Source organism: Salvelinus namaycush, chromosome 9 (genome assembly GCF_016432855.1).
Source record: "Salvelinus namaycush isolate Seneca chromosome 9, SaNama_1.0, whole genome shotgun sequence".
Taxonomy (NCBI): domain Eukaryota; kingdom Metazoa; phylum Chordata; class Actinopteri; order Salmoniformes; family Salmonidae; genus Salvelinus; species Salvelinus namaycush.
The window spans coordinates 46,742,874-46,763,762 of record NC_052315.1 but is presented as its reverse complement, the minus strand read 5'-3'; the positions used below and the strand labels follow the sequence as shown (position 1 = coordinate 46,763,762).

At 41.5% G+C, this 20,889-nt stretch overlaps 2 protein-coding genes across 2 annotated transcripts in view; both read right to left on the bottom strand.

The window, feature by feature from the left end:
- Positions 1-1,735: 1,735 nt before the first annotated feature.
- Positions 1,736-16,198, bottom strand: LOC120054139 (S-adenosylmethionine sensor upstream of mTORC1-like). Its single transcript, XM_039001553.1, has 5 exons — positions 15,943-16,198; positions 6,066-6,207; positions 5,739-5,870; positions 5,424-5,538; positions 1,736-5,059 (listed from the first exon to the last, which is right to left on the bottom strand). The coding sequence occupies exons 1-5, from the start codon at positions 16,103-16,105 to the stop codon at positions 4,427-4,429; spliced, it is 1,185 nt and encodes a 394-aa protein (XP_038857481.1). The 5' UTR covers positions 16,106-16,198; the 3' UTR covers positions 1,736-4,426.
- Positions 16,199-17,977: 1,779 nt separating this feature from the next.
- The window catches only part of LOC120054138 (laminin subunit beta-1-like), a 34,326-nt gene continuing 31,414 nt past the window's right edge, over positions 17,978-20,889 (bottom strand). Inside the window, exons 31-33 of the mRNA XM_039001552.1 lie at positions 20,593-20,769; positions 20,314-20,473; positions 17,978-19,701 (exon numbers count right to left, since the gene is read on the bottom strand). Of these exons, the coding sequence (XP_038857480.1) occupies positions 19,562-19,701; positions 20,314-20,473; positions 20,593-20,769 (477 nt within the window). The 3' untranslated portion in view covers positions 17,978-19,561. The remainder of the gene's footprint in view (positions 19,702-20,313; positions 20,474-20,592; positions 20,770-20,889) is intronic.

The following is a 20,889-nucleotide window of genomic DNA, read 5'->3' as shown; positions in this document are numbered from 1 at the left end:
CAGGGACCTGGCCGGGTGGTGACAGAATAACAACCTATCCCTCAACGTAACCATGATTAAGAAGATGATTGTGGACTACAGGAAAAGGAGGACTGAGCACGCACCCATTCTCATCGACGGGGCTGTAGTGGAGCAGGTTGAGAGCTTCAAGTTCCTTGGTGTCCACATCAACAACAAACTAGAATGGTCCAAACACACCAAGACAGTCGTGAAGAGGGCACGACAAAGCCTATTCCCCCTCAGGAAACTAAAAAGATTTGGCATGGGTCCTGAGATCCTCAAAAGGTTCTACAGCTGCAACATCGAGAGCATCCTGACTGGTTGCATCACTGCCTGGTACTGCAATTGCTCGGCCTCCGACCGCAAGGCACTACAGAGGGTAGTGTGAACAGCCCAGTACATCACTCGGATTAAGCTGCCTGCCATCCAGGACCTCTACACCAGGCGGTGTCAGAGGAAGGCCCTAAAAATTGCCCCAGCCACCCCAGTCATAGACTGTTCTTCTCTCTACTACCGCATGGCAAGCGGTACCGGAGTGCCAAGTCTAGGACAAAAAGGCTTCTCAACAGTTTTTACCCCCAAGCCATAAGACTCCTGAACAGGTAATCAAATGGCTACCCAGACTATTTGCATTGTGTGCCCCCCTCAACCCCTATTTTTTACGCTGCTGCTACTCTGTTTATCATATATGCAGTCACTAACTATACATTCATGTACATACTACCTCAATTGGGCCGACCAACCAGTGCTCCCGCACATTGGCTAACCAGACTATCTGCATTGTGTCCCACCCACCACCTGCCAACCCCCTCTTTTTCGCTACTGCTACTCTCTATTCACCATATCTACATGTACATACTACCTCAATCAGCCTGACTAACCGGTGTCTGTATGTAGCCTCGCTACTTGTAAAAGCCTCGCTACTGTATATAGCCTGTCTTTTTACTGTTGTTTTATTTCTTTACCTTTTTTTGCACTATTGGTTTGAGCCTGTAAGTAAGCATTTCACTGTAAAGTCTACACTTGTATTTGGCGCACGTGACAAATAAACTTTGATTTTACTGCTCTAATTACATTGGTAACCAGTTTATAATAGCAATAAAGCACCTCGGGGGTTTGTGGTATACCACGGCTAAGGGCTGTATCCAGGCACTCCGCGTTGCGTCATGCTAAGAACAGCCCTTTGCCGTGGTATATTAGCCATATACCACACCCCCTCGGGACTTATTGCTTAATTATAAAGACGACCAACCTTTTCTCACGAGCGCAATGCTGGTTCCAAAACAACCCCTCTTTTGAAGAGTTCTTCAAAAGCACCCTTAAGTCGACAAAGGTTAAAAAAACAAACTGATGGCAGAGTATATATTCTTACATTAACCTTAAGGTAATTTTTTTAACCTTATATTATCCCAAAGGACCCAAACCTTTTCTTTTTAGAGTGCAGTCGGTGATAGTTTGCCTTTGGCCGACTCCAATACCAGCAAGTGAAGAAGAGAGCCCATCTCATGAAGCCTGGTGATCAATAATAAATCATATATAGTCTACAGTAGCAACAACTTTTGACATGTAGCACATCTAGACCTACTGTAGAGTTATTCTCATCAACTGAACATTCAAATTACAATAGAAGTGAAACCTACTACACGTTCCTATATTTATGCTCAATACAACGACTCAAGTTCACCTCAGTCCTATTAAAAAAACTAAAACAGAATGGAGATCACAAAATCAGACATGGAAGCTGCATTAACATTCATTTATAAAATAGAATAACAACCATGCACACATTGTCCTGCAATTGTCAAAATCCTTAATACTGAAAATGAAGCTGTTTATGAAAGTAATGGAATCAAACTCTTGGAAGACAGATACAAAGATGAGTGTGTCACTAATTGCTTACTGGTACAATTCACAACCATCAAGCAAATTATTTGTAATGAGAAATGTCTGTCTTTTCTGTTACTAAAGATAAATAGTTTAAAGTACACCAAACATTAACTGACCAGAAAGTTATCTAGTTACAACGTATGTATAGCAAGTTGAAAGCAATATGTAATCATTATCAATGACAAATTACATCATTTAAACAAAACACATTGTTCTTAGGGTAAAACATTGAGCCAATTATACTTTTAAGTGGAAGCTGGTAGCTCATTTGTACAGTTGCACATAACACAATTATTTGGCAAAGAAAACCCATTGTATACTGCCAAGTGAAAAGTGTGAGTTTTCTAACATATGGGCATGAGAACCAGGACTGCAAAAACATTACCGGGGATAAGTAAGAAGGCACCTTTAGGATTTCAGGTAAACTGATGTGAGAACATTTGGGTACAGGTACATCATACTGATTATATTCATAAGGGCACGTCCCAAATGGCACCCTATTCCCTACATAGTGGACTAATTTTGACCAAGGTCCATAGGGAATAGGGTGCCATTTTGGGACGCACCCTATATTCCCCATGACTCATGGCAGCTGAGAGATTAGTCTACTATTTATGAAGTACATTACAACAAAACACTCATGCACACTCAACCTACATATCTCCACACACACACACACAAAAAAAGGAAATATCATTACAAATATATAACAAATGAGTATTTGTGTGCTAGTGTCATTGAGAACAACACAGAAACCTTCCCCATAAGGATACAGTACAGGATAAAGCTGGCTATTGCTAAAATGCACTTTGATGAGATCAGAGATTACATGACGAGACCGTGTGGTATTAGTGCAAAACCTCGAGGCGAATCTTTTGGAATTCTATTAGAGTTTATAAGACCATTTTGACAACTGTTTTGAGATAATACATTTTTTTAAGCAGAGTACACACTAAGTACTTTCATGTTGTGGATGAAAATACATATAAAAAGGGATAGTCAAATTAACTTACTGATGCAATGAATGACTCAGTATTTGTTGATACTATACTTATTCTACCAACCTATGAATGAAAAGCAAATATTGAAGAAAAAACCCATTTTGAATTCAGAAATTCTTCCTACGGCCAATGTTGCTCTCCTCAGATATGAAGTACTTTAAAGGAAAACAGTAACTGACAGCTAAAGCTGGTGTCTTAGTCGATATGTTTCACTTCAGTGGACATAGTGTGGTCAGTATAATTTGTCTAGTTACCAGTACCTATAGAGAAGCCAACAGTTACCTATAAAGAAGCCAAGACATCACTACAGACCTATTATTGATCAGATAATGAAGCCTAAATATTGTTCCTCACAAAAGTATTTTTTTTACAAATAAGGTTGTATTGAACATTGAAGGTAAGCTAACATCTGTGCATATTTACATAGCAGTTTCTTCACACCAGCAGAGAAAATAGAGCAATGACTATTTTGCAACACTCGTACCATGGTACACTATGAAAAAAACCCAACAGTTTCACATTAGGAAAAGTTGTTTTTTGTAGTTTTTTTTATTTTTAACCTTTATTTAACTAGACAAAGTAACTACATACATTAAGGTTCTGAAAATGCTACAAATATCACTTTAATTGTTATGAATCAGTGAAAAAGAGGCTGAAATAAAATGGCGTTGCCACACATCGTGTTGGACAAAACCAGTGTTCAAAAGTGAACAAAATCACATAGTTTGCTGAGTACGACAATGTTTTATTTTTTCTTTATATTTTGGAAAACTAAATGCACGCCAAGAATTAGAGAAAGCCTCGCCTGATTTACAGAATCAAGCATACCCCTCTTTCCATCTCAATCTTTCCACTAACCAAACCTGATAAACCTCTGTGGTATCGGTCTCTTTAAGAGGGATTTAAAGTCAGCGGCTTGCTGGCACTGAAGCACATTCACGGTTTAACTACTAAAACAAAGCCTTTGAAAGATTGACTGTCTTCTGTTAGTAGAGCGTGACAGATCACAAAGATGGGATGAAATGCAAGGGGCAGGCTAACTGCATCTATCCTGAGAGCATTCAGCTACCGTGTCTTCATTTTAAAAAACTAATTTATTTTGTGTGTGTGTGTGTGTGTGTGTGTGTGTGTGTGTGTGTGTGTGTGTGTGTGTGTGTAGTTGTGTTGAGAGACTAACCATGTAAGATATCGAATAATAAACAACTCACTTCTGTAAACTTATTTTTCTTTCACTCTGTGCAAACTGCGTTGTTAAGTTAAGGGAAAAGAAGAGTGTGAGAAGAATGCAGCAGGTTCATTTGGCAGCGCAGCAGTTGGGGACAGAGACAGCCGGTCTCAAATTGCTCCCCATCCCTCCCACTTGCCCCTCCCATGTTGCATGTCTGAAGGCTCTGGTTAGGTATAAGCAGTGCAGTGGCAAAGCTACAACAATATTGCTTTCCTCCTTTCAGATCTGCAAACATTGAAAGGTTAGGGCCAAGGGGAGCCTTAGGGATTGAATAAGGACTTAGAGAGTAGCTAGTAGGGTTTTAGCTCATCTAGCTCTGCAGCAGTATGGGGTCCTCCAGCTCGTGTAGGAAGGGCAAGGAACTGCTCTGACTCTCTCCTGAATCCGAGTCGTAGGGCGTGTCTGGCAGCTCCGTGAAGCCCCACGCCAGCTGGTCGTCCTCGAAGACGGAGTGGGCCTGAACCAGCACGTCTGTGTAGTCCTCCTCCTCGTGGGATTGGAAGTCCTGAGGGATGTAGAGCATCTCGGGGTAGTTACCGCTGACCAGGTCACTGGTGGTGGTCAGGGACACCTTGCGGAAGGCTATGAGGTGCATGTGGGAGAACTTGATGTACTTGCAGCGCCTGAAGCCCAGTGACTCCACCGCCACGCGCCAGCTGCGCATCATGAGGGCGTGGCGGTTCTGGTGGGAGGAGTCGGGGGTGATGATGAGCAGCAGGCCATGCAGTTCCAGCAGCTCGTGGGCCTTCTTGCAGCAGATCCAGCGCTGGTAAGGCGAGGGGAAGTAGGAGAGGAGCAGTGAGAAGACCACCACGTTGAAGAGTTGGGCGGGCAGCGCGTCGATGGGGCTACACAGCTGTCTCAGGAAGGCTTCCACTGCGTCACCAGCCAGCTGCAGGGGCTGCTGGAGCTGGAGGTTAAGGAAGTCACACTTGTATACACTCTGGGGTGGGGGAGAGAGAGCAGAAACAGATACTTTAGAGTAGCTCCCAAAAGAGTATCAAGTTGCAGTATTTTAGACTCACATTTAAAACCCATCATTCTTATTCCATTTGGTTACCCAAATCACTCTATGCTAATATTCTACCAGTTCCTTCACAGCAGGTCAGGTTTCATTGCAGTCAAGCGTTGACACTCTCTGCCAAGGGACGGCATTGTTTTGTGGTCTGATATTCACACAATGAACGAGCTACCAGTCTAGAAAACCCCTGACATTCTGTCGCGGCCGTAGAGGAGTGAGTAAGACGGTAAGAGTCAGGATTTTTTTTAAGCCGAGGGAGTGACCACTGACTGTAAATTGTACATACCTCGACCGCAGGCACTATGTCAATACCGACTGTGAGGAACTCGTCAAACTTCAGGAAGGGGTTAAAACAGCTGCCAACGTCCAGCAGCCGCATTTTACCAAGCTGGGAGATGGACCTGAAAGTGGAGAAATCAGAGGCATTAAAGAGTTAGTGTTAAGTCTGACACAGTGAGTGTGCTTAATGAGAGCAGTGGCTAATATAAGTCAATATGAATATTGAATGTCAATTATGAACGTACAACAGAGCATGCTGAAGTTGGGCAAAATAGTCATGAAAATCATCAGGGTTTGATTTAACATTGCAACGGTGCAGTACCTGGGGATGAAGGAGCTATAAGGCTGGGCACTCAGAGTTGCAGCTGAGGCGGCCATGGCAAGCCTGGCACTCTTCTCATCCTTCTTCAACATTCTTTTCATCCCACCATCCAGGAAATACTCCTGACAAACACTGGAAAAATAGTCCCAAAACATCACATCACGGTATTGATGCCTCACCGTTAAAACGACACGGATGTGCAGAAATTCAACGAGCAGAAGTTAGGATTTACCCAACAGCATTGATATCGAAAAGGCTTGATGAGTCATCGCACCTAACATTGGAGTTCTGAGCTAGTACAGCGCAGCCAGAGGGTTATTTGTTTACCTGCGACACCACTCGATGCGGCCCTCTCCCTCACAGGTCTTGGCCCAGTGGTTATCGGCCAGGTTCTTCATGGCCAGGGCGTATTCACTCAGAGTCTGCTCATCCTCACAGTGCTCTCGCCAGATCTTCTCAAAATCCCCCACTGTGGAAAGAACGAGATAGATATTTTCAAAAAGACAGGAAGAAGGTTGAAACAGAGAAAAGAAACCAAACACGCCTACCTCACAATATACAGTATGAGATAGCAAAACAAATAAGCAGAAATGAAAGTGGGCCAGGCAGAGATTTGTTTCCCATTTCATTTCATCACATTCAAATTCATCATTAGTAAATGGTAAGAAATGAAATTGAAAGTCCTGTCAGTTTTGTTTCTAAAAATGGCATGCAAGCATAGTACATACAGTACCAGTCAAAAGTTGACACACCTACAAGTTTTTTTTTTTTTATATATATTTTTTTTTACTATTTTCTACATTGTAGAATAATATTGAAGACATCAAAACTATGAAATAACACATATGGAATCATGTAGTAACCAAAAAAGGGTAAAAAAAATTCGAAATATATACATTTGAAGAATCTAAGTAGCCACCCTTTGTCTTTGGCACCTTTGCACACTTCACATTCCCTCAACCAGTTTCACCTGGAATGCTTTTCCAACAGTCTTGAAGGAGTTCCCACATATGCTGAGCACTTGTTGGCTGCTTTTCCTTCACTCTGCAGTCCAACTCATCCCAAACCATCTCAAATTGGATTGATGTCGGGTGATTGTGGAGGCCAGGTCATCTGATGCAGCACTCCATCACTCTCCTTGGTCAAATAGCCCTTACAGAACCTGGAGGTGTGTTGGGTCATTGTCCTGTTAAAAAATAAATAAAAAATAGTCCCACTAAGCGCAAACCAGATGGGATGGCGTATCGCTGTAGAATGCTGTGGTAGCCATGCTGGTTAAGTGTGCCTTGAATTCTAAATAAATCACAGACAGTGTTACCAGCAAAGCACCCCAACACACCTCCTCCTCCATGCTTCACGGTGGGAACCACACGTTAAGATCATCCGTTCACCTACTCTGCGTCACAAAGACACGGCAGTTGGAACAAAAAAATCTCACATTTGGACTCATCAGACGAAAGGACAGATGTCCACCAGTCTAATGTCCATTGCTCATGTTTCTTAGCTCAAGCAAGTCTCTTCTTCTCATTGGTGTCCTTTAGTAGTGGTTTCTTTGCAAATATTCGACCACGAATGCTTGATTAACGCAGTCTCCTCTGAACAGTTGATGTGTTTGTTAGTTGAACTCTGAAGGATTTATTTGGGCTGTATTTGGAGGCTGGTAACTCTAATGAACTTATCCTCTGCAGCAGAGGTAACTCTGGGTCTTCCTTTCCTGTGGCGGTCCTCATGAGAGCCAGTTTCATCATAGCGCTTGATGGTTTTTGCGATTACACTTGAGGAAACTTTCAAAGTTCTTGAACTTTTCCAGATTGACTGACCTTAATGATGGACTGTCATTTCTCTTTTCTTATTTGAGCTGTTCTTGCCACAATATGGACTTGTTTTTTTACCAAATAGGGCTATCTTCTGTATACCAACCGTAGCTTGTCACAACACAACTGATTGGCTCAAACGTATTAAGGAAAGAAATTCTCAAATGAACTTTTAACAAGGCACACCTGTTAATTGAAATGCATTCCAGGTGACTACCTCATGAAGCTGGTTGAGAGAATGCCAAGTGTGCAAAGCTGTCATCAATGCAAAGGGTGGCTACTTTGAAGAATCTTAAATATAAAATAGATTTGTTAAACACTTTTTTTAGCTACTACATGTGTGTTATTTCATAGTTTTAATGTCTTCAATATTATTCTACAATGTAGAAAATGGTAAAAATAAAGAAAAACCCTGGAATGAGTAGGTGTCCAAACTTTTGACTGGTATTGTACATTGTGTACACAATAAGCCAACATTGAGATGTACCTACTTGTAAAGTTTTTTTTACATTCATTCAATAGAGGAATCACTGTCATTCAGCCCCACATAGGCTAACACAACATTGCTTCAACATTTTCTAAAAACAGTTACTCATGTCATCCTTCCAGCAATATAGAGAGGTATAGCTGAAAACCAGTCTTTCAACATAAGTCTTCACATCTGTTCCTATATATCTTCACAAATTCCCTTCACCAGGTCTTCACAGGCGTACAGCAGAATGTGTTTAGCTTGTGTGAGCAAACATCCTGATAAAGGAAGAAATCCCATGACCACAAGAGGAAAAAAATGATATCAGATTGGCAGAAATAAAACGACAAGACGACCGGTTGGAATAAACAGCAGTGCCCTAGTACAAAGCATGACTACTGTGGTACCAATGCCAAGCAGACCAGATCATGCTTTACTTATTAACTAATCACGGTGTCAGCTGACAGGACAACTGCCCAGTGTCTTGTCTTTCAAGACCAGTTGCTAGGCCAGTCAGTCCTTCTGCTGGTAGAGTGGAAAATACCGGTTGTATGCCGTTTTTAAATTTGTGTGAAGATTGCAACACAGTGGGAAATAGACCTAGGCTATTCATAGATGTCGCTATTTTTCACCAGGCCGGTATCTAGCCAAACCGATGCTAAATAAACAAAATGAAAACATTGGTTGCAAAGTAAAATGAGTGGCTAATAGGCCTATATTCTGTCCAGGCTGACAACCACAAGAGCACATTACATTACACTATTAGCAGCCGAGCTACACACAGAATGCAGAGCTCCATTACGGTTTGACTAAAACTGAAAGTGTGGCCCTGGACATTCTTCCAGTAAGATTAGCCAATTTTAGGGTCCAAAATAGCTGAAGTTGACACGAGAGACTTGCCTCATGATAAACAATCTGTTAAGAATAGGATTACTGGCAGATTCCTCAACTGGTTGTCTCAACAACCCTACATCTGAATGCAAGACTAATTCCTGCAAAGGCCAATAAACTGAATTGAACCAGAAATGCATATCATGTTTTTACACAATCTTTAGGCCTATAGGCTACCCTTATCTTTCCTCCCCAATTATATGGGCCTATGTGGAAAACAGCCGAAGTAATAGAACATCTACCCTGGTGCCGAAAAAAAATAAAGAGAAAAGGGAAATCCAAGAAAATATATATTTTTTAAAGATCTGCTGTTGGGATGAAATGGAAGAGGTACGCATGTACAGTACCAGTCAGAAGTTTGGACATACTTACTCATTCCAGAGTTTCTTTATTTTTACTATTTTCTACATTGTAGAAAAGTGAAGATGTCAAAACTATGAAATAACACATGGAATCATGTAGTAACCAAAAAAGTGTTAAACAAATCAAAATATATTTCAGATATTTCAGATTCTTCAAAGTAGCCACCCTTTGCCTTGATGACATCTTTGCACACTCTTGGCACTCTCTCAACCAGCTTCATGAGGTAGCCACCTGGAATGCATTTCAATTAACAGGTGTGCTTTGTTAAGTTCATTTTTAGAATTTCTTTCCTTCTTAATGCGTTTGTGCCAATCAGTTGGGTTGTGACATGGTTGGGGTGGTATACAGAAGATAGCCCTATTTGGTAAAATACCAAGTTCATATTAAATGGCAAGAACAGCTCAAATAAGCAAAGAGAAACGGCAGTCCATCATTACTTTAAGACATGAAGGTCAGTCAATCCGGAAAAGTTCAAGAACTTTGAATGTTTCTTCAAGTGCAGTCGCAAAAACCATCAAGCGCTATGATGAAACTGGCTCTCATGCGGACCACCACAGGAAAGGAAGACCCAGAGTTACCTCTGCCGCAGAGGATAAGTTCATTTGAGTTACGGGCCTCAGAAATTAGAGCCCAAATAAGTTCAAGAAACAGATACATCAACAACTGTTCAGAGGACACCGCGTGAAATCAGGCCTTCATGGTTGAATTGCTGCAAAGAAACCACTACTAAAGGACACCAATAATAAGAAGAGACTTGCTTGGGCCAAGAAACACGAGGAATGGACATTAGACTGGTGGAAATCGGTCCTTTCATCTGATGAGTCCAAATATGAGATTTTTGGTTCCAACCGCCGTGTCTTTGTGAGACGCCGAGTAGGTGTGTGGTTCCCACCGTGAAGCATGGAGGAGGTGTCATGGTGCTTTGCTGGTGACACTGTGTTTATTTAGAATTCAAGGCACACTTAACCAGCATGGCTACCACAGCATTCTGCAGCAATACGCCATCCCATCTTGTTTGCGCTTAGTGGGACTATCATTTGTTTTTCAACAGAACAATGACCCAACACACCTCCAGGTTATGTAAGGGCTATTTGCCCAAGAAGGAGAGTGATGGAGTGCTGCATCAGATTACCTGGCCTCCACAATCACCCGACCTCAACAAAATTGAGATGGTTTTGGATGAGTTGGACCGCAGAGTTAAGGAAAAGCAGCCAACAAGTGCTCAGCATGTGGGAACTCCTTCAAGACTTTGGAAAAACATTACAGGTGACGCTGGTTGAGAGAATGTGAAGTGTGCGCAAAGCTGTCAAAAGCAAAGGGTGGCTACTTTGAAGAATCTAAAATATATTTTGATTTGTTTTAACCCTTTTTTGGTTACTACATGATTCCATGTGTGTTATTTCATAGTTTTGATGTCGTCAATATTATTCTACAATGTAGAAAACAGTAAAAATAAAAACTCTTGAATGAGTAGGTGTCCAAACTTTTGGACTGGTGCTGTATGTATGCATGCATGTATGTATGGCCTATAAATATATGTGTGTGTGGAGAGAAAACAGGTGCACATGTTTACTGGCTAAAAATGGTCAGAACTGCATGTGCTTTATTTCGGTCTTGCCCTGGCTGTGTCAGGGTTGATTATAAGTGAAATGTATGTATCCCTTCATGGGTAGTGTGATGTGTATGGCGGATATTCACTCGCAGTCATTTGCGCCTGTCAAAATATATCTTCCATCTTCCTTTTTGCGAGAACATAACAAGGACTACATGAAATACAGAGCGCACAAAACATTAAGAACACATTCCTAATATTGAGTCACATTGGTCAAATTGTCAAGAAATGCTACTAAAGTGTGACTTTGTCCTTGTGTTTCTTGGCAAGTTATATTGTTTTGTTCACATGCTAAGTTGTTTTTCAATGTTAGTTTAAAGCTACAATATGAAACTTTTTGGGCACATTGGACCAAATTCACAGAAATGTGTGTTATAGATCTGTCACTCATGGAAAGTAAGTCTAAGAAGCAGTAGATTTGTTCTGTGCGCTATTTCTATGCTTCCCATTATGTTCCGTTTTTGCTTTTTTTTTTACCTTCAGTTTTGTACAACAGCTTCAAACAGCTGAATAGACAAAATGTTTGATTATGGAAAGATATTTCACGACAGTGTAGATGGTACAATGATGCTCTGTACTATAATTGCTTGTTTTGTCAAACTGAAATTAGGCTATTAGAATTTTTGCAACCAGGAAATTACGGAGCGATTTCTGCATAGTGCATCTTTAAGTTTGCTGCAACGGTCTGCTGCTCGGAAGACATTGCAGTGTGAGATTTTTTTCATCACAGACAAGCGAGTGCCCAAGTTACCATGGTAACGGCCAGTCCCTTAAAGCAGCAGCTGAACATTTGTCTCACCTAATGATTGCGCTTGAATCATGGTTCACTCCTAAAAATAAATAATGAACTTTGTCATTTCTTATCATTAAAACACTCAAATACTTTAATTGTTCTCCTAGATTAATTTGTGTGCTTCTACATTTCTATTTAGGAGCACATTATGTACTCCTTGTAAAAAATGTCAGCGTAGAGGCCTGAACTAAACTCAGCAAAAAAAAAAAAATCCTCTCACTGTCAACTACGGTATGTTAATTTTCAGCAAACTTAACGTGTGTAAATATTTGTATGAACATAAGATTCAACAACAGACAAACTGAACAAGTTCCACAGACATGTGACTAACAGAAATTGAATTATGTGTCCCTGAACAAAGGGGGGGGGGGGGGTCAAAATCAAAAGTAACAGTCAGTATCTGGTGTGGCCACCAGCTGCATTAAGTACTGCAGTGCATCTCCTCCTCATGGACTGCACCAGATTTGCCAGCTCTTGCTGTGAGATGTTACCCCACTCTTCCACCAAGGCACCTGCAAGTTCCCGGACATTTCTGGAGGGGGATTGAGATCCGGGCTCTTCGCTGGCCATGGCAGAACACTGATATTCCGGTCTTGCAGGAAACGAGAAGAGCAGTATGGCTGGTGAACGAGCAGTATGGCTGGTGGCATTGTCATGCTGGAAGGTCATGTCAGGATGAGCCTGCAGGAAGGGTAACACAAGGGAAGAGGATGTTTTCCCTGTAACGCACACCATTGAGATTGCCTGCAATGACAACAAGCTCAGTCTGATGATGCTGTGACACACCGCCCCAGACCATGACGGACCCTCCACCTCCAAATCGATCCTGCTCCAGAGTACAGGCCTCGGTGTAACGCTCATCCCTTCAACGATAAACGTGAATCCGACAATCACCCCTGGTGAGACAAAACCACGACTCGTCAGTGAAGAGCACTTTTTGTCAGTCCTGTCTGGTCCAGCGATGGTGGGTTTGTGCCCATAGGCGATGTCGTTGCCGGTGATGTCTGGTGAGGACCTGCCTTACAACAGGCCTACAAAGCCCTCAGTCCAGCCTCTCTCAGCCTATTGTGGACAGTCTAAGCACTGATAGAGAGATTGTGCGTTCCTGGTGTAACTCGGGCAGTTGTTGTTGCCATCCTGTACCTGTCCCGCAGGTGTGATGTTTAGATGTACCGATCCTGTGCAGGTGTTACACGTGGTCTGCCACTGCGAGGACGACCAGCTGTCCGTCCTGTCTTAGGCATCCACAGGTGTATGTTCATTAATTCTTTATGGTTCATTAAACAAGCATGGGAAACAGTGTTTAAACCCTTTTACAATGAAGATCTGTGAAGTTATTTGGATTTTTACGAATTATCTTTGAAAGACAGGGTTCTGAAAAAGGGACATTTTTTTTATTGCTGAGTTTATAATAATAAATAAGCAATATCACTCAACCTTTTGTGGCAGGGTAGCCACTTTGTTGATTCTTGATGTTCATTAGTAAAACTGTTCTTATTATTGTATCTATTTGAACATAAATTGGTTAAAGATGCAGGTTACAGAAATGAAATTAAGCAATACACCCCATTACTTCTTACTAGTAATACATTTCTTGTTTTAGAAAAACAGAAAGCATGCTCATCCAGGGCGAGCGCAATGTAATTACATCAAATATTTTTGCTGGCTTGTGGACCAAAAAAGAAAAATCTCCCACCCTGGTCATGGAAAGAGCAGGTGTCCTTAATGTTTTGTATACTCAGTGTATATAGTCTAGTAGCAGAGTGAACAGTCTATGACTTGGGTGGCTGGAGTCTTTTGCAATTTTTCGGGTCTTCCTCTGACACCGCCTGACACAGAGGTCCTGGATGGCAGGGAGCTCAGCCCCAGTGATGTACTGGGCTGTCTGCACCACCCCCTGTAGCACTGTGGTCAAGGACAGTGCATTTGCCATACCAAGCGGTGATGCAGCCAGTCAAAATGCTCTCAATGGTGCATCTGTACAACTTTTTGAGGATCCGAGAGCCCATGCCAAATCCTTTCAGCCTCCTGAGGGGGAAGAGGCACTGCCGTGCCCTCTTCATGACTGGGTGTGTGTGGACCACTTATGTTCTTAGGGATGTGGATGCCAAGGAACTTGAATCTCTCGACCCGCTCCACAATAGCCCCGGTGATGTGGATGGGGGCATGCGCTCCCCTCTTTCTCCCTATAGTCCACGATCAGCTCCTTGATCTTTCTGACGTTGAGGGAGAGGTTGTTGTACAGGCACCACACTGCCAAGTCTCTGACCTCCTCCCTGTAGGCTGACTCATCGCCGTCGGTGATCAGGCCTACCACCGTCAGCAAACTTGTTGTTGGTGTTGGAGTTGTGCGTGGCCACGCAGTCGGGGACTACGCACACACTCTTTAGGGGGTCCCGTGTTAAGGGTCAGTGTGGCCGAGGTGTTGTTGCCTACCCTTAGATTCAAGCACAAAGACCAGGGAGGTTTTCCAATGCATCGCAAAGGTCACCTATTGGTAGATAGGTTCAAAATAAAATAGACATTGAATATCATGGAGCATGGTGAAGATATCTCCTGCATCGGAGTTAGGAAGGATGCCTGTATCCTTGTTGTGACTAGGTCTACTGATACACCTTCTTTGCAAGACATTGGAAAACCTCCCTGCTCTTTGTGGTTGAATCTGTTTGGAACTCATTGTTCGACTGAGGGACCTTACAATTATCTGTATGTGTTGGGTACAGAGATTAGGAAGTCATGCCATGAGGCCAATTGTGACGTTAACACAGTTACAAAGTTGAATGGCTGTGATAGGAGAAAACTGAGGATGGATCAACAACATTGTAGTTAATCCACAATACTAACCAAATTGACAGAGTGAAAAGAAGGAAGCCTGTTCATGCATCCTGTTTGCAACAAAGAACTAAAGTAATACTGAAAAAAAAAGTGGCAAAACAATACACTTTTTGTCCTGAATACAACACAATACCACTATCCATATTTTCAAGCAAGCTGCATCTTGTTGTGGGTATGCTTAATTGTTAAATACTGGGGAGTTGTTCAGGATAAAAAAAATAAACAGAATGGAGCTAAGCACAGGCAGAGGAAAACCTGTTTCAATATGCCTTCCACCAGACACTGGGAGATAAATTCACCTTTCAGCAGGACAATAACAAAGGGTAAATCTACACCTGAGTTGCTTACGAAGAAGACAGTGAATGTTCCTGATTGACCAAGTTTCAGTTTTGACTTAAATCTACTTGAAGATCTATGTTAAGACCTGAAAATGGTTGTCTAGCAATGATCAACAACCAATTTGACAGAGCTTGAAGACTTTTGAAAATAATAATGTACAAATGTTGCACAATCCTGGTGTGGAAATCTCTTAGAGACTTACCCAGAGAGACTCACAGCTGTAATCACTGTCAAAGGTGTTTCTACAAAGTATTGACTCAGGGGTGTGAATACCTACATAAAATAGATATTTCAATATTTCATTTTCAATAAATGTGCTAAAATATCTAAAAACATGTTTTCATTTTGTCATTATGGGGTAATGTGTGTAGATGGATGATAAACAAAATATATGAATACATTTAATTCAGGCTGTAACACAAACAAGTAACAACAAAATGTGGAATAAGTCAAGGGGTATGAATACTTTCTGATGGCACAGTATCCGGTGTGTGACAATAAAACATATTTTCCTCGTTATTTTCAGTTTCAGAACAGGTGACACAAAAGCCATACAATCCAGGCTCACCTGTCTGACAGTACCCATGAGCCAGTATGTTACGATCGAACAACATTCCCAAATGACTATGACTGTAGGTAAGAGGAGGCTATTATGAATTTTGTTGCCAAATCATACAATAAGATCCAAACAAGCCTAGTTTTAGTAAGTGCACACTGCAGCTTGAAATATTCTCAGGCGGCCCTGATCGAACGTTACATTAGTCTAGTTTGGTCATAAATAAAGTGAAATGTAGCCACACAAGCTAGCCACCTAACGTTACCTACTATTATATGACAATGTTTTTTTAAGACAGTAGTCGAGACTGACATGTTCCCCGTCACTTGCAGTATGTGCAAGGCACCCAAAATAATAAATAATGCTAGCAAGCTAGCTAATGTTACTTAGCGAACTACGTTAGCGTTCTACTTGGGGCCTTATTTTCACCAAGTTTAATGGCCTGTTTGCTGAGACAGACCGGACTCCTGAATTGTTCTAGCGGGTTAAATTAACTAACGTTAGTTAGATAAAGCTAGCGACGCGTAACTACCTTCTCGGTATTTTCTTCGCAGTTTTCTATGGACATTCTTGACGACTCCGGACAGCTTTTCCTGCTCCTTCTTCTTGCACCTCGTTTCCTTCGGAATAAGAACATATTCCGGCTCCAGTTCGGTTTCTGTATCTCCTGTCTCAGCATTGTTCACCGGGTCCATAGTCCTGCGCCGCTTCTCCTTCCTCACCAGGGCAAGGCTTGTATTTTTACAGACTAGCTACAATTCTTCACATTCTAGGTTAACTACCGGTGCCAGCCAGCACACCAGGGCCACAAGCGAACAACGTGCGCGCTGATTGGTTCCCCTGGACACACATGCTGCAGGGCTGACAGCTATATGACCAATCATAGAGCTGAAAACAGAAACACCTTCAGCGTTTAGTTGCATGCTTTATTTGCTGTTTAAATCGAAATAATAGCTCCATTTAGCGGTGGCAGCTTTATAATGTAGCCTATTGCGATCTAAAATGTGTGTGCAAATGAGGATGTAAGAGTACAGGTTGCTCTGGTTTTAAAATCTGTCCACATTAGCTACTGTATGGAGGCCTTTCTCCTGTATGATGTTCCTGGCACAAGAATTAGTCAAATAAATTCCATACTTTCTGCTTTAGGTTTGACGTTCCTAAATGAAGTCCCTTGGAGCCTCTCTAGCAGCTCCTGTAGAGGCCTTGCCTTTAGATACAGGCCTTGTAACACACAGGGTTTGTAGCATAGTTTGTGGCTACATACTGCCACCTTATGGTAGGTAATATTGAGACAGATTCCACAGACCTTCCAGAGTCCAACTTCGGAGGACATGTTAGAAAACTTTTTAGAAAAATAAATATATCTTTAAAAATAAATATATATATATATATATATGTTTACTCAAACAGGGATCTCAATTCAGCAGCTCTGGATGTACCATGTGCTCATAGTATTAGCATAGGCCTGTGGCTCATAAGATCCCATTATGGATTAGAGTGAACTTGACATTCGATTTATAAGATCTTGCTCTAGTCAGTTTCAGAACAGATAGTAATGACCTCACACAAAAGGCATTACAACCAAGACTCACCTGGGCCCATAATATAGGCTTAGGGGTAAGTGGGGTACGTTGAGCAATTTCTTACATTCAGCATCACTCCGTCAAGGGAAATATAGTATTCTTTCTAACAAAGATATCTACATACTGTATATTTCAGGATGTTGTGTATCCCTGGAATTGATCAGAATTCATGTAAACATTACAGTTTTGAAAACCTAGCTTGTCCTAAAAAACTGTTCTCTTGGTACAATTTACTCCGGGTATGGGGTAAGTTGAGCTGCGGGACAGGGTAAGGTGACGCTGCCTACAAAATTCTGTACTGAATAAAATATTACCACTATTCACTGGACGTTGATTCAACCAGTTTTTGCCCAGTGGGTACCTTTTTAAAACAGTGTCTATCTTTATTTCCCAAACATATTTTAACACAATCATAATTGCTTTTTTGTCTTTTAATAATTTTAAGCATATTTTAACACAGGCTTAACACCTAACAAACACGTTGTACTTTTGAAACACTTTTAATTAATTTGACTTAGTGAAAATCAGTTTTTCTGACCTAACTTGCTTACCACTTTTTCCATGTGGCTTCTTCCTTCACACACTCCATGAAATGATGACCTCTTTCTAAATATTTGGTCAAATTATAAATGTTGTGTATGGTTTCTTAGAAACAAGGGTGGCGTTCAACTTACCCCTTGTGCTCAACTTACCCCACTCTCCACTATGTGTGATTGAATAATCCATTTATGATTTAAGTAAAATGCTATCACCAATACATGTATTCACCAATTCAAACCTCATAGACCTGATTTCTCCCAGGAATGACCGGGTGGATGCATTTCTTTGAAAATATAGGCCTTCCATAGATTTAGGGCAGTCTAATAATAATAATACATTGTATTTAAAGTGCCTTTCAAAAAGAAGCAAGAACACTATACAACAAAAGAAAAGAGAAAAAAGCAAGGATAAAAACAAAACTGTGAGTACTGTGAAAGCTAAATGTCTCTTGTGTTCCAGATCTAGGCATTGGATCTAATGCTTAGTGTACACAGGATGTCCACTCTGCATGTGGCTGCCTCCCAGGGTCACTCTGAGGGCCCCATACTTCTAGTGGAGAACACAGGCGCCAGCTGCTCCCTCTCACACACACACACACACACACACAGCTCCGTCTTAGCCTAACAGTTAAGTAGAGGCACATAAATAGCACATATGTCAAAAATAACTCAGTACTTGTCGAGACACCCAAAAAGATATCGCTTTTCAGTAGATTGAAGAGATATAACACATATTTGATGGGATTTCAATGGGTTGTTTTTTTATTAAAAATCTATTTAGTTGTGGTCTAGGTTTTGGTCTAGGTAAAACTTTGAAAGTAACCAGTTGGCTCATACAATGTTGCAATCAAATGTACGAGATAATACAATACAAAAGTTTGGAGGAATAAAATCATTGCAGTCTCATGGTAAAAAGTTAGGTCAAACCTTTACAGTCACGCTTTCAGCCCTCTAAACTTTGGTTTACATGCTTAAGAAAAATTATTAAATTAAATTATGTTTTAACTGGAGGGGGATTTCTTTGGAAACATTTCAGAAAAATGAAAATGTTCCTTTTTATTTTAAATTGTTAGGATGTTTTTCGTATTCCAAACATCAGTAAGCACTGAGAAATTTGCCTAAAAGCTGTCATTCTAAACCATAACAATCTCACATATGCTAGTAGTACTACCACACAAGGCAGTTGTAATGTCTGTGGGTGGTTCATGTCTCTTTGTAAAGGCAATGATGGCTGCTGTAACTTGGCTGGCAAACTCATTGGCAGGATTCTGATTTTCACTTATCCTTTCTCCTTGTTTCCTACAAATAGAAACATGTTTCTACTTTTTCATCCTCGGCTTTTTCCACACAAATGCCAGTTGTTTTACTTTCACACAGTACAAAAGTAAACCAACATTTTCCATTTTAAATTATGAAACCAGGGAGTGTGACTGAGTGTCCAGTCTAAAGGGGCAAGTGTCAGTAATAAATAGATTCTCCAGTACTTTTGTATACTTTAGCCTGTAGTTCTGAAAGTAGTGCCCACGAGCCAAAGGTGGACACTGAAGACTGTGTACTACCTCACATATGTGAAGATATGTGCACCACTTCATTGCTTGCTCTCTCTGCTCTGTTGTGGGTGCAACATGTGCATCTGGCTAGCTGTCAATCATACCGCCTAAAATCTAAAAAATTAAAATAAAAAAAGACCTGTCAATATTATGGCGAGGGGCTGAAGCTCATTGGTTGAACTCAAATGACTAGGGGGCTGGCCCAAGTGGGAGAACATTTTGGGAAAATGGTGCCGTACAGCTTTCAAACTAGGGATTTCGTGGCTAATTGAGGTAAGACAGTAATTCTGCTCATAGATTATGCACGTATGAACTACACATTGACACATCCAGCCCAAAGAGGGAGGTTTAACAAATACTAAGTAGTCGCTAAAGTTCCAGAGCATGTCTTTAAATGGCTTCTGGTTTCAAATTCCCATATCCTTGATTGCCATTCATTTTGGTTTTGGGGACCAAAACCCCAGACTGGGGGGTTGCGTTTAAAACAGACAGGTGCTGTAGACAGTGACTTTGTGACTGATCTCCTGCAGAAGCTCTTTGATGGACTTCTCCAGATCCACCAACTGGTTGGCCTTGTGTTCCAAAGTCTTCTGGTTGTCCTCATACGACTTCTCTAAATCTAAATGGGAACCAAAAAGGAGAGTCATGCTTCCGTCAATCAAGGAACAAGATGTGTAGTATCCCTCCACACACCGGTTTTATAATCAGAACGTGGAATTTCACACAGTGAATAGGCACACTTGAGAAGAGAATGTTAGAGGGACTGCGTAATTTTATGTTAAACTCTGTATTGGAAAAAGTGAGTCAACATGGATATGGAACGCTCATAGGTATTATAAAGTGATCATGTTTATACTGTATATCCACTAAGTAGGCACCAGTGGCGCAGTGGTCTAAGGCACTGCGTCTCAGTGCTAGAGGCGCCACTACAGACCCTGGTTCGTTTCCAGGCTGTATCACAACCGGCCGGGATTGGGAGTCCCATTGGGCGAAATAACAATAATAAATAAGAATGTAAATAAGAATTTGTTCTTAACTGACTAGCCTAGTTAAATAAAGGTTTAAAAGTGTAGTGTTTGTGATAATGCCTCAATGTGTTGTAAGGACATGTCATGATTGGACCCCAAGGGTGTGTGTTTTAGGTAGTGAGTTGTGATTGTATATACATTACATGCAAGGCACTCTCCAAGCTGTTCTTGATGTGTGTGTGTATAGGAGTATGCATATGTACCTTTCAGTAGCTGCAGCTTGTCGCTGGCCTGTAGCAGCAGGTCTTTGGCTTCCTGCTGTAGAAGCTCCGCCCTCTTCTTGGCGTTGGCCACGCCCCCGGCCTTCTGTGTGATCAGGTCCTCCACGGTGCTGTACTTATCCTTCAGCTCCGAGTCCAGGTCCTGTACACACACACAGTCATATACAAGGTCGGACATTTATTTTAAGACGGACAAGGCCTGAAAATGAACCACAAACTCTCACATTTGTCCCAATATAACGCAGAGTGGATCACACACACCTTTTTGACCTGCTCAGCCACTTTGTTGATGCTCTCTGTGTCTTTTTCAGTTTGTTCAGAGCTGAGTGAGGTGTTCAGTGTCTTCTCTCTGAGCAGCGTGACGTCTCGCTCTAACCGCAGCAGCCTCTGGGTGGCATTGTTCAGCTTGTACTCCGAGTCCGCTGTCTCCGACTCCACCTGTTCCAAGATGTAAAGACGGGAACAGGGTTCATTTCTGTGTCTTTACCGTATTAGCTGTCAAGCAAAATACTTTCAAATATTTGAACTGCGCTTTATTTAGTTTTCCCAGTAGAATGG